The sequence below is a fragment of the Mandrillus leucophaeus genome, unplaced genomic scaffold (assembly GCF_000951045.1).
Source record: "Mandrillus leucophaeus isolate KB7577 unplaced genomic scaffold, Mleu.le_1.0 Scaffold56, whole genome shotgun sequence".
Lineage (NCBI taxonomy): Eukaryota > Metazoa > Chordata > Mammalia > Primates > Cercopithecidae > Mandrillus > Mandrillus leucophaeus.
Window position 1 is genome coordinate 6,829,093 of NW_012106030.1, and position 14,445 is coordinate 6,843,537.

A 14,445-nucleotide genomic window follows, 5' to 3' on the forward strand; every position below is an offset into this window, starting at 1 on the left:
GTATGTAATATCCCATTTTTGTAATTGAATAAAAGGTAAGAAAAATACCCTTTAAAAAACTGTACACCCTGTGTATATATGAGTAAGCCTAGGGAATGGTATAGAATGATATTCAGCACTGAAAGGGTAGTAGGTAGGAAATTGTACTTCTATACTGCTTTATATATGTAAAATGAATGTTATTTTTATAATTAAAAATTTAATAAAAACAGTAAGTTAGATGATGACTCAGAGATAGGATTTAAGGAATCAACATACAATTTGTGAAATAATGAATTCAAGAGTTATTCATATTGTAGGGGAAAGGAACGTGGCATAAACTCACAGCAAATATAACTATTTTGTAAAATTATAATTTTAGCAGTAGTGAATGAATGACTAATTTCAAGAGAAATGATGAATATATTTTCTCTGCCATGGAAGATAGTCAAGATTTAATTCTTTCTTTGTAGATCCTCTGAGCTACTGCTGAATTAAAAACAGAATACTGAAGAAAAACTGCAGTTATTACTTGACCATTCTAGGAGTTCCAGGACTTTGTAGCATACAAAGGGAACAGGGATGATTTAAACTTCTTTGTGCCTGTTTTGTTTTGTATGACAAATGGGCTGTTCCCCTAGCCTTGGTCTGCCATATTTGCATTCAGAGCATCATCCCCTCCTGGGAACTACCGTACTAGATTCCAAACTGAAGCTCAGCTGCAAAAATTCTACACAGTTTGTGCTTTCCCTCTTTAAAGGAGAACTGGAAGTGTGAACAAACATTTCCCAAATCCTCAATTTATGGAAGACAGGATAAGAAAGGCTCCTTCCCTATCAGCCCACGTTTTCCAGGTTCAAGGCAGTAGAGAACCTGTGTATGAGAGAAGTCTTGCCAATGAGATCCATGTGATGGAGGCCTTCAGAGCACCCACCTTTATAGGCATTCCAGAATGATTCAATAAAATCTGCCACTTATCAGCCTTTGGGGAAGAAAAATATAGTGATTTTTTTAATCATTAAATTTTGTTTTAGTGGGATAGTAATTGTTTTTATTCTTTGGTAGCATATCTGTCACCACCACCACTATTTCAATGAACAAAAGCAGGGTTACTTAAGCTTAGCTAACTAACCTGCAGGGAATGTTTAATTTAATTCCTGTTTGCTCTTCCCTAGGGCTTTGTGTTGCTTTCCATGGCATTAGTTTAGCAACTCTTGTTATTTTTGGCGTTCTCTTATAACCCTTGCTGTTCTGTACACTCCCTGAGGACTAAGGCTCACCTTTGGATCCTCTACCCTTGCCCCATTGGCCTGCCATTTTCAGTCATCCTTCAAGTCCTTTGCAGGTGATACCTGCTACCTCTGAGAAGCCTTCCCTGGCAGCCCGAATGTCTTCCTCTGATCTACTTCTACACCTTGACTAACTTTTGTTATAGAACTTTCTGTATATTATTGAAAATATCTGCTGATTTGTTTGTCTTCCCTCTGTACTTTTTCCTTGGGAACAAGTCCATATGCTTAATAACCATTTGTCAAAGGGAACTTTAGTGCCTAGTGGAAGGTGCCCAGTCGAATGCCTTTTACATAGAATATTCTCCCTATAGTTTGTTCAGTTAGTTGCTGAAGTCACTAAATATTGGGCATATTGTTATAGAATGCTCCTCGTTGACCTTCAAGTTTCAGTGTATTCATTCACTTAACAAATATTTGGGTGCCTACTGTGTGCCTACACCCTTACTGAGCCAGAGACATACATTCCTTTAGGAAAGAATGTATGTTAGCTACTAAAACATTGCTAGTCTAGGTACTGGAGATACATCAGTGAACACAACTGACAAAAACCCCTGCACGCAGTGGAAGTTCTATTTTAGTGGAGCAAATCAAACACTAAACCAAATAGGTAAAGGAAATACATAGTATGTTAGATGGTGATAATTGCTATAAAGGAAAATAAAGGTGGAAGATAGAGTATTGGTGCAGGAGAACTTAAATCCACCCCCCACCCTGCCCCAAGATGTGTATTCCTGTAAGTTCTTTTTTTTAAGAAGTTCAATTTTAAATCTTATCTGGAAAGATATCACTGAAACAGTGACATTTCAATAAAGACCTGAGAAAGTCATGAATATTGAAGGAGAAGAGTGTTCCAGGAAGGGCAATAGAAAGCGTTAAGGCCCTCAGACTTTCCATTGCTGTGCTTTTCATTGTTTGAGGGCTCCATTAGAGAGGGTTTCAAGCAGACAAGTAACATACTTTGACTTCTACAGCTGCTCTTTGACTTACGATGGGGTCGCATTGGGATAAGCCCATCATAGATTGAGATACTTTAAACTTAACAATAGTTTTATCTGAACATAAAGTCAAGGATCATGCTGAATGCATATCACTTTTGCACTGTTGTTTTCTGTCAAGCACTGTTTATATTTTCAAAGGAGCACTCTTGTTGCTAATATTGAGACCAAACATGGGGGTGGTGGCAAGGGCAGAAATAGGGAGATAAATTGGAAGTCAACTGCAACAACTCAGGAGAGAAATATATCCTATATCCTTCTGAGTAAATCCAATATCAAGTCTGGTCTTTGAATGACTAGTTAAATCTAAGACTTAAGAGCCAGCAAAGGAGACTGGGGAGTGGCTGGTAGAGTAGGAGGAAAGCCAGGAGGAGGTGGTGTCATGAGAGTTAAGGGAAGCCCAGGAAAAGTTCATGATGTCACCAAATGCTGAGAGGTCACTGAAGGAAGAGAGAGGCTGCCAAGGGTCCTTTGAGTTTTGTAGTTAGGTCATAGCTGACCTCAGCAATAGAAATAATTTTAAGAAAACACATGCCAAATTATATAAACGAAAATTTCTGTTTAATAATAGTTTTTATAATAAGGATGCAAATTAAAGTGTTGTTATTTTGGGGACAGGGTCTCACTCTTGTCACCCAAGCTGTAGTGCAGTGGCACGATCCCAGCTTACTGTAACCTTGACCTCTCGGGCTCAAGCGATGCTCCCCACCCCAGGTTCCCTGGGAGCTGGGACTACAGGCACATGCCACCATGCCTGGCTCATTGTTTAAAATTTTTATAGAGTTGGGTTCTTGCTCTGTTGCCCAGGCTGATCTCAAACTCCTGGACTCAAGCAATCCTCCTGCCTCAGTCTCCCAAAATTAAAGTGTTTTGATCACCTGTGATGTACCAGGCCTTGTCCGAATTTGAATTTTAATCTTAATTTTTACAAAACTCTATTAAGGGCAGTACAGTACGTTATCTCTATAGATGGAGAATCCTCAGTTCAGGGTCTCGCCTAAGTCTGCTTCCAGAACCACTACTCTTAACCATTAAGCGGAAGTCACCTGTGTAATGAAGCTACTAGAACATACTTTATAAAGCAGAAATGCTGGACTGATAACAGCAATATGGTTGAACCATGGTACTTTTATAGCATATACCTTTTTAGGGCCCCTTGAACATAAATGTCATCTGTGTTTGTTGCTGTTGCTACCCCATCACACTGCCACATCCTGTCTTTTCACCTCCTTTCCTGCTTATATGAAAGGGCATTCATACACTGTCCTTAGAACTCCTGTCATCTGCAGTGTGACACAGAAAGTTAGCAACGTCCATCATCAGGGAAAATTGCTTGAAAACAGCCTTATTCACAAATATACACATAGAAAATTCTCATCCATTAAGACTGACTGTTTTTCTCTATGCTTCTGTATACAGTCTTCTTTTTGGGGTGGCTCACATGTTTATGTACACAGATTTTCTCATACCATATGTCACACTCCTGTGCTTTAGGCCCATTACAGACACCCTTACTGAGCCAGAGACATACATTCCTGTATCTGTTTAGCAGAGGCAGAGGTGGTGAGTTGCACAGCAGCCAGCAGCAGTTACAGTGATGGCAGTGGCTTCTTTATTTATCCCACTGCTCAGCAGAATGCAACTCTTTTAAAGACCAGAATGATCTGAAATGCCAAGGCTTAAAGAAAATTCTTGGTACTCAGCTTCATAAAGGACCATCTCAGTGATGAATAACAGCATCTTCACTGCTGTTATTAGGCAGCCTTCTCCCTGTCTTTACTGAAAAAGTAAGGAGAGACTCTGTGTCACGTGGAGTGTCTCTTTGTGATGAATTTTAGCTCAGATGGGAGATGTTGAGGGGCTATGGCAACCTGAGTCTTTTTTGAGACGGAGTCTCACTCTGTCGCCTAGGCTGGAGTGTAGTGGTGCGAACTCAGCTAACCACAACATCCGCCTCCCAGGCTCGAGGGATTCTCCTGCCTCAGCCTCCCAAGTAGTTGGGATTACAGGCGTGCCCCACCATGCTTGGCTGATTTTGTATTTTTAGTAGAGAGAGTTTCACCATGTTGGCCAGGCTGGTCTTGAACTATTGACCTCAAGTGATCTGCCTGCCTCGGCCTCCCAAAGTGCTGGGATTACACAGACGAAGTCATATAAACTCATATGAATGCATGAAGTACAAGAAAGAGACAGCATGATATAAGGCCATATATAAAAGGGACAGATTACTGTATATGCATGTGTACATGGAAGCATTTTTATGATATACTGAGGAGCCCATTGTGGCAAATAGTGCTGATCCATAAGTTCTTGCCAACCTATTGCAGTTGTCCAACCTGCAGGATCCTGGGACTGAACATATCTGGACAGTTCTCTGTATGGTTAGGCCATGGCAGGTAAATTTTTGACCCCTTGACATCATAAAAGCCTCCATACCATCTTTACCAAGACACCTAAGGAATCCGGACCCAGTTGTCTGTAGCAGTCCAGGTGATATGTGAGGGCAGGCTGTTTTGCATAATGGTTAAACCTGAGACATCCTAGTTAAACTTAGACTAGCAGTTTCTCATCTTTAAAATGAAGACAATAGTATTCACTTCAGACATTGGCAGCACTGAGACAGCACATGGCAAATTGCTCAGCATGGTCTCTAACATGGAGTTAGCTATGTTGATATAACTGAATAAACAAGTGTGTGCCCTACAGCCCATCTTTACCAAGGCTGACAGGTTTTTTTTCACAGGGCTCTCTCCCTGTTCCCCTTCTTCATCAGAAAGAAGTTAGCTTTGCATTGGCCTCTTCCCCAACAAGACTACTTATTAGCTCTGGGAGGGTGGGCAGGACATTCCTTCATCATCTTCCGTAGGTTTAATTCTCTTATTTGACTTGAGGAGACAAGAATTGAATATATAAAGGCATTTATATTGCCATATCAGGCTTCCCAGTACAAAATTTTCTCTATTCCAATGTAAATTTTAAAACAATTTTATTAGTATGTCCTTTGGCCTTTCAAGTTGGGGGGGAAAAATCAAAACCAGTATTCTGTACTAGAAAAATCTAACTGATATTTGTCTTACATTTTGCCATCCCAGCCAAAGTTAGGTAATCAAATGGAACTTTAAGAACTAAGCTTTACTGAACAAACTGTGCCTTAAAATACATTAAAACTGAGGTGCAGTGGCTCATGCCTGTCATCCCAGCATTTTGGAAGGCCGAGGCGGGTGGATCACCTGAGGTCAAGAGTTCAAGACCAGCCTGGCTAACGTGGCAAAACCTCATCTCTACTAAAAATACAAAAATTAGCCAGGTGTGGTGGCACGCACCTGTAGTCCAGCTATTCTGGAGGCTGAGGCAGGAGAATCACTTGAACCTGGGAGGCGAAGGTTACAGTGAGCCAAGATTACGCCAGTGCACTCCAGCCTGGGTGACAAAGCAAGACTCTATCTCAAAAAACAAAAACAAAAACAACACATTAAAACTACCTTTGCTGTCTACAAGCCGCTCATATTTAGTTCTATTTCTTTTTTTTTTTTTTTTTTTTTTTTTTTTTTGAGACGGAGTCTCGCTCTGTCGCCCAGGCTGGAGTGCAGTGGCCGCATCTCAGCTCACTGCAAGCTCCGCCTCCCGGGTTCACGCCATTCTCCTGCCTCAGCCTCCCGAGTAGCTGGGACTACAGGCGCCCGCCACCTCGCCCGGCTAGTTTTTAGTATTTTTAGTAGAGACGGGGTTTCACCGTGTTAGCCAGGATGGTCTCGATCTCCTGACCTCGTGATCCGCCCGTCTCGGCCTCCCAAAGTGCTGGGATTACAGGCTTGAGCCACCGCGCCCGGCCTTAGTTCTATTTCTTAAACTGCCTGGATTTTCCCCTTATCTTCACCTGGCTAACTCCTGCCTGTTGTTCAAGACTCAGATGTCATTCTCCAGGAAGCCTTTCCTAATGTCTTTTCCTTGGAAATATACACTTTCAAAAGTTAGATATCTTTACTCCAAGAAACCTGTATTTATTCTGTCTACAACAGTTTCTTCCACTGCAGTTTATGTGCTTATCTCTTTCTTTAGACACTGAACCCGCTAAGAGCAGGGATTAAACTTCATTCATTTTTTACATTGCCAATGCCTGCTATAAAGAATCACATAAATGTGTGAATGAAGTGAGTTTACACCTTATTCTTGCTTGGTTGTGTATTATTAGTTTATGAGGACATCTTGTGGCTAGATCATTTATTGCTATAAACAGATGATCATAGGCCAGGCGCGGTGGCTCACGCCTCTAATCCCAGCATTTTGGGACCTAGGCGGGTGGATCACCTGAGGTCAGGAGTTCGAGACCAGCCTGGCCAACATGGTGAAAGCTCATCTCTCCTAAAAATACAAAAATTAGCTAAGTGTGGTGGCATGTGCCTATAATCCCAGCTACTTGGGAGGCTGAGGCAGGAGGATCACTTGAACCTGGAGGGCAGAGGTTGCAGTGAGCCAAGATCAAGCCACTGCACTCCAGCCTCAGCAACAGAAAAGGACTTCGTCTCAAAACAAAAAACAAAACAAAAAAACCAACAAAAAAGATCCTGTTCTAAAATTTATTTTTGACATTGATTTACCTGTTGTGCAAAACATGACATAATATTGTTTAGGTTGTTTTATATCGCATGGCTCTGTTTTCCTTCAGAGCCTTCAACAATAAAACCACTAAATAGGTGGTTTGTGAAACTCTCAAATGTCTTCCTGGTGGGAGTCATAAAGGCCACTACATACCTAGAGATGTTACTTATATATAGTTAGTGATTAGGGAGATAAGAAGGTGGAAAGACTTACATCTAAATCTCAGTTTTTATCACATCTTGGGTGACCTTGAAAATAAATCACTCTGAATTTAAGTTCTCTGCAAATGGATGTTGTCTCTTCCTTACTATATATAGTACATGTAAGTGGTTGGCGCAGTGCCTAGTATATCACAGTGCCTAATAAATGGTACTTATCTAGAATATAACCAACCATTTAATACTTGAGACATCCCCCTACTCCCAAATACAACAGACACACCAAATATTCATCCATATTCTTCCTGAACACCTCTAGTGAGAGCAAAAATTAATGTTGCTGGATGTGGCACATTCCATTCACGGCTCAGCTCTAAGTTCTAAATGTTATACCATGGTGGTTTTTCCTAGTAATTTAAATATAAATACATAAGAAAACTTACCTTTCTATAAGTTGTCTTTTTAAAGATGTTTGATATAAAAATCATAATTTTTTTTTTTTTGAGACAGTCTCCCTCTGTCGTCCAGGCTGGAGTGCAATGGCACGATCTTGACTCACTGCAATCTCCACCTCCCAGGTTCAAGCGATTCTCCTGCCTCAGCCTCCCGAGTAGCTGAGATTACAGGGGCGCGCCACCACACCCGGCTAATTTTTGTATTTTTAATAGAGATGGGGTTTCACCATGTTGGTAAGGCTGGTCTCAAACTCTGACCTCGTGATCCACCCGCCTGAGCCTCCCAAAGTGCTGGGATTATAGACGTGAGCCACCGTGCCCAGCCAAAAATCATAAAATTTTAAATACATTGTTGCATATGTGTATCTTTCATGTAATACTTTTTCCTTATACTTACTGTAAATGGGGCTACACCTTAAAAGCAGTAACTTACTTTGCTGGATTTGTTACACTTATACTTTATACTAACATGGGTTTATAGTATAAAAGTTTTTCTTAAATGCTAGTAACTCAGTGACTGAATTTGTCTTTTAAGTTGAACTGTTCATTAAGTGACTTAAAATGTTAATATCATTCTGCTTGTACAAAACTAGGAAACAACAAATTGAAACTATTATGAGTTAACAGATCTCAGCTGGGTGTCTTTGTTGGCGTCAAAGGTCCAATGAGACATTAAAAAATGCCAGGCGTCATACATATGACTGAAAAGCTCAGACTGAATGTTTGATTTCTGCAGAAGAGTGGAGATTAGCCAAAACTGCTATTTTTTCACTAAACACTCCTTTTTCTTTAAAAATAACTTGCATGAGGGTCAGTTTCTATCAGAGAGATTGGTGATTTACTTGAATTCCTGAGTCAACTTTTTTCAGAAGATTCAGTTCAATCCATTGTTCTTCATGGGCTGTTTGGGCTTTTCTAATTCTACAGAATGAATGTTCAGGATTCTTTTTTTTTATACTTAGGTTACTCTTGTCTCTGCTGCTCCTGGGAAAGTGATTTGTGAAATGAAAGTAGAAGAAGAGCATACCAATACAATAGGCACTCTCCATGGTGGTTTGACAGCCACATTAGTAGATAACATATCAACAATGGCTCTGCTATGCACGGAAAGGGGAGCACCCGGAGTCAGTGTCGATATGAACATAACGTATGTATCCAAACTGTATTCCAAATACCTTCTGTGTGATACCTGTCTAAACAACTGAGACTAAACACATTTATATTATTAGTAACGCATGAGATTCAATTAGCCGCTTATCTCCTTAACTGCAGCTATAGATTTTGTCCTAAAATATTCCACGGCCTTAAAATCTAGAACTAGAGCAGTTAATTTTCAAGTGTATCAATAGTAAAAGAGGAATGATCCCAAACATTCAAAAAAGCAACATGCAGCTTTTAATGTGTACACTGATATAGGGGGGAAAAATCACAGACTGATGGCTCATACTGTTTCATACAGTCCTTAAAAGTGCCATTCAGGGCCAGACGCAGCGGCTCGCGCCTATAATCCCAGCGCTTTGGGAGGCCAAGGCAAGAGGATTGCTTGAAGCCAGGAGTTCGAGACCCCCATCTCTACAAAAAATTACATTTTATTTAATTTTTAAAATACCACTTGTAACAATACGAGGATTATATTGAGTACACACAATTCAAAATAGAGTTCATATACACATTGTAATCTTACTCTAACAAACTGAACACTAGTGTTGGGTTTTTTGGACATGGAGTCTCCCTCTGTCACCCAGGCTGGAGTGCAGTGGTGCAATCTGGCTCACTTCAACCTCTGCCTCTGGGGGTCAAGTAATACTCCTGCCTCAGCCTCCTTAGTAGCTGCGATTACAGGTGTGCACCACCATGCCGGGCTAATTTTTGCATTTTTAGTAGAGACGGGGTTTCACCATGTTGGCCAGAGTGGTCTTGAACTCCTGACCTCAAGTGTCCCCCCACCTCAGCCTCCCAAAGTGTTAAGAATGGGCAGCAATCCTGGATCTCTCCCTGTGACTACACAGACATGTTCTGAGTTAAACTACATGATCAGGGAGCAGTGCCCCTCAGGGCCAAACTTCCAAAATGTAAAAAACTCAATTCCAACATAAACTGGTACTACTGCAGCCCCATTCATTAAAGAGCTGGGCGCAGGGATTTAGTTTCAAGACAACTGCTTTTTCCACCTAAGCAACAGAAAAATCTAACTGAGAGGTTAGGTTGAGAGAGTCATTGTGATAAGGTATGAGGGTAATGGAAATAATGTAGGCTTTTTTTTTGTTTGTTTGTTTGTTTGTTTTTTGAGATGGAGTCTCGCTCTGTCGCCCAGGCTGGAGTGCAGTGGCGCAATCTCGGCTCACAGCAAGCTCCGCCTCCCGGGTTCACACCATTCTCCTGCCTCAGCCTCCTAAGTAGCTGGGACTACAGGTGCCCACCACCACGCCCTGCTAATTTTTTTGTATTTTTAGTAGAGATGGGGCTTCACCGTGTTAGCCATGCTGGTCTCCATCTCCTGACCTTGTGATCTGCCCGCCTCGGCCTCCCAAAGGGCTGGGATTACAGGCGTGAGCCATCTTGCCCAGCCAATGTAGGCTTTTAAGGAATCTAAATCTTTTATCAAGTTTACTTAAGAAACATTTAGTCCTTCTTTATGGAAATAAATTGAGGGTACAATAAGCAAATCACAAGATGCAGCGAAATGCTTTTTGAAATTAAGATGTACAGAAAAGAAAGGCTCTGCTTATGTTACTGGTGTGCATATTCAGCAGTCCTTATTTCATGTGATAAGAGGTAGGACTAGTTGATGACTTGATTTTCCCTAAAAGTCTCTATTAAGAGCAGAGAGATCTTCAAACCTAGCACTGCATTTCATGATCTACTAAGGTACTTTTGCCTTTACAACCCTAAGGAATTTTCGGTAAGTCAAACGTAGTCTTGGCCTTTCAAATATGTGTTGCCAAAAACATTGGCCACCAAGAGCTGCCTAAGCTTCAAAAACTGATTCCCTTGAACAAAAACTAGCACATGGTCTTTCAAAAGTTAGAGCTATTTCAAAAGTAAATGAATAATGTTTCAGTCAATTAACACTTGATTCACTCTTTGATTTACTTGACATGGTACCAAATTTACTCCACCCCTGCACATCAAGTTCTATATTATACAGACTGAGGATGCCTGTTAGACTGTGACTTAGGTTAAAAACAAGCGAGGTTCCAAAATAACAAAAGGGGAAATTTTAGAATATTACTAACAAAATGCCAACTTCCAAATTCCCCGGACTTAATGTTTACTCATCTATAGCACAAAAGGTTCCTTATCTTCCATGAGTTTAATGTCTGTTAGCCAAATTTCTTGACTTCTAAAACAAAACTTAGGGAAATAAACTGGGCATACTACTACTAAACATGCCATTTTTCATTTCTTTACATTAAGGTATGTGAATTCAAGAAAAGCCTGTTCTTTCCAGCAAGAAGATCCACCTTTTTTTTTTTTTTTTTGAGATGGAATCTTGCTCTGTTGCCCAGGCTGGAGTCCAGTGGCATGATCTCGGCTCACTGCAACCTCTGCCTCCTGGGTTCCTGCAATTCTCCTGCCTCAGCCTCAAAAGTAGCTGAGATTACAGGTGCCCACCACCATGCCCGGCTAACTTTTGTATTTTGTAACTTTTGCATTTTAGTTGTATCTCAACTAAAAATGGGGTTTCACCATGTTGGCCAGGCTGGTCTCGAACTCCTGACCTCAGGTGATCCGCCCGCCTCGGCCTCCCAAAATGCTGGGATTACAGTCATGAGCCATCGTGCCTGGCCAGATCCACCTTTCTTATACCTCCCAGCCATAAATACTGAAGCCTTATTTTGAATATGGCAAAAACACATACCCTTTTTAAAGGCTTCTTTCTAAAAAGCAGAAACATAAACTGTAAGGAAATGTTTCCCTTTAAAACATTAACATTTGTTTTAAACAATCCTCATCTCCCCAATTTTTTTTTTTAAATTAGCTGGAGCCAGCTGAGTTAAAGATAACTTAACGATTACAAGGGAGTAGGATGTACATCTCTTAAAAATATAGACAACCCATCACCAAGATTGTAAGGACATCGTATCAATTCCTTATAGTTGTTATATTGTCATTTTAGAGTCAAATAAATTGTAAATATGGCTAGGACAATGTATAGACACCAAGCGATATTTCACCTAAGAAGTTAAGGAGAGTTAAATGAAAGCTGGAGGAGATCTTTCACCAGCCCCAAATAAATATGAAGTGGGAAACGTAAAGGGAAAAAAGGGGAGGCAAGAAAACCTCTTATATATTTGGGAAAAGAAACTTGTGTGGGTAAGGAATGGGTAAGATAGAACCTGCTTAGGACCATCCATTCACATTTGATAGTACAAAAAGCTTACCAATACTACTGTTAAACTATTCTTATGAGTAAAATAAGTTACATAGGAACACTGTTGTGAGATGCACACAACCTTCCCTTTGAAAAATTATTTGCTGTTAACTCTATTCATTTTCTTTCAAGGTACATGTCACCTGCAAAATTAGGAGAAGATATTGTGATTACAGCACATGTTCTGAAGCAAGGAAAAACACTTGCATTTGCCTCTGTGGATCTGACCAACAAGGTCACAGGAAAATTAATAGCACAAGGAAGACACACAAAACACCTGGGAAACTGAGAGAACAGCAGAATGACCTAAAGAAACCCAACAATGGGTATCAAGTCTAGATTTGGCTCAAACAGTTGTCATTTTTGAAATAAACTAGCAAAACCAGAAGCAGTTAGAAATATTTTTTGAGGAAAAGGACCTGGAAACCAAGTAGGGTAAAGGTAGGGGTGTCTGGTTTGTTTTTTTTTCATTTTAAGCATCTTGTTTTTTAATCATGTGTGATAATTGGGTGAAAAATTCTTAGCTCAAAGTGTTTTGAAAACAGGTAAAGCAAAGAAATTAGCAGGGCCACCCATTCTCAGTTAAGATTAAAACTAAAGTCCTGTGTTAAGCTAAAGGAGAAATAGAAATTATTCTAATTCTATTGGGGCTGCTATAGCAAAAGTATTATAGACTGGGCAGCTTATAGGAACAACAGAAATTTTTCATGGTTCTAGAGGTTGGAAAGTCCTGGGTCAAGGCCCCAGCAGATCCTGTTAGGTGAGGGCCCGCTTCCGGGCTCATAGATGGTGCCTTCTCTCTGTGTAGTGGAAGGGGCAAGTGAGCCCTCTGGGTTCTCTTTTTTTTTTTTTTTTTGGAAACAAAGTCTCGCTTTGTTGCCCAGGCTGGAGTACAGCAGCACGATCTCGGCACACTGCAACCTCTGCCCCCTGGGTTCAAGTGATTCTCTTGCCTCAGCCTCCCAAGTAGCTGGGACTATAGGCGTGTGCTATCACACTGTTTAATTTTTGTGGAAACGGCGTTCGCCATGTTGGCCAGGCTGGTCTCGAACTCGCGACCTCAGGTGATCCGCCCGCCTTTGCCCCCGCCAAGTGCTGGGATTACAGGTGTGAGCCAGTGTGCCCAGCCTGGGTTCTCTTCCTTAAGGGCACTTATTCCAATCTTGACGGTTCTGCCCTCATGATCTAATAACTTCCCAAAGACGCCCACCTGCTAATATCATCACCTTGGGGACTGGGATTTTAACATACAAATTTAGGGGAAACACATTCAGACCATAGCAATGGCCAATCCTTAGTGAATCTTAGGTTCTTCCCAGATCTAAAATGCCAAACCACACTTGCATTTCCTTAAGATTATGAAACTTCAAAATATATGAACTACAGCCCATATTGAAAAATAAAATAGATTGAGCCATATGCCTAAAAAAGACCTCAAGAAAGTTTGAGGCAAAGCACATTAGTGATACAGGAAATGGTCCAATAGAGGGGGAAGAAAAAAAAACATGCTACTAGCTCCTTTTCTTGTACTTAGAATAAAACCATGCAGATCTCAAACCTCCAAGTTTACGGTATTGAAAAGACCAAGTTCGTTTATCAGAAGTCAACAAGAAGTCTCTCAAGACTGTGGCACTCTTGAGACAGAGTCTCACTGTCTCTCAAGCTGGAGTACAGTGATACGCTCCCAGCTTGTAGCCTCAAACTCCCAGGGTCAAGACATTCTTCCACCTGTCTCCTGAGTAGCTGGAACTACAGGTGTGTGCCACCACGCCTGATTTTATTTTTGTAGAGACAAGGTCTCATGTTGCCCAGCCTGGTCTCAAACTTGTAGGCTCAAGCAATCCTCCTGCCTTGGCGCCCCCCCAACCACCACAAAGTACTGAACTTACAGGTGTGAACCACTGCACCCAGCTGACTCTTCCTTGATTTGTGTGTCAGGGAGTCTTAATGAACATTTCATGATTAAAGACTAAAAAGGATGCAGCTTTAAGTAAATTTAAGTCAAGTTAACAGTTAAAGGCACATCCTTTCCCTACATCATAGGCTGATTTGTCCACCGAAAGGGCAGAAGACTCCACAGTAGCAACAGTAGCAGTGAGCATACAGGGGTCCCAAATGTTTACTTCCAGTATTTCCCACTAAAAGGAACCTGGGCTCCTTGGAGAAACAGCTGATTCCAGGGCTTAAGGCTGGGACAGAAAAGTTACAGTATCTTCTGCATAAAAGCACATGCTCAAAATAATAAAGGCATGCGAATTATGATTTGGAGGGAAAAAATATGAGGCCATAGTGTTTAGGTAGATAATAAATGGCAGAAATAGAACACTTTCTTACAACAAATGCTGTAAATGGACAGAGGGGTAGATTTGGAAAATCACTATTTTGTAAGCATCATAAAGACTGGTTTTAGTCTGGAAAGAATCACCAAGGGAGCTCCTGATAACGAGCAGGATATTTGCACGTTGTTTCCCAGAGATTGCTAGTAGTAAGTACCATATATAGGGCAAAACCAGGATACCTTGACCAGGTGCTCAAAAGTAACATCAATGAAGAGCAGATGGAGAGTATGCTTGGGAAGGGTGTAAGCATGAA

General features: G+C 41.0%; 1 protein-coding gene across 2 annotated transcripts in view; it reads left to right on the forward strand.

Annotated features, from left to right (window-relative positions):
- ACOT13 (acyl-CoA thioesterase 13) overlaps positions 1 to 12,251 on the forward strand; it is a 30,857-nt gene extending 18,606 nt beyond the window's left edge. Inside the window, exons 2-3 of one of the 2 annotated variants that reach the window (XM_011998178.1) lie at positions 8,441 to 8,625; positions 11,986 to 12,241. In XM_011998178.1, coding sequence (XP_011853568.1) covers positions 8,441 to 8,625; positions 11,986 to 12,142 — 342 coding nt within the window. In that variant the 3' untranslated portion in view covers positions 12,143 to 12,241. Of the gene's footprint in view, positions 1 to 8,440; positions 8,626 to 11,985 lie in introns of both variants that reach the window. The other variant, XM_011998179.1, reaches the window with a different exon arrangement.
- Positions 12,252 to 14,445: the final 2,194 nt, after the last annotated feature.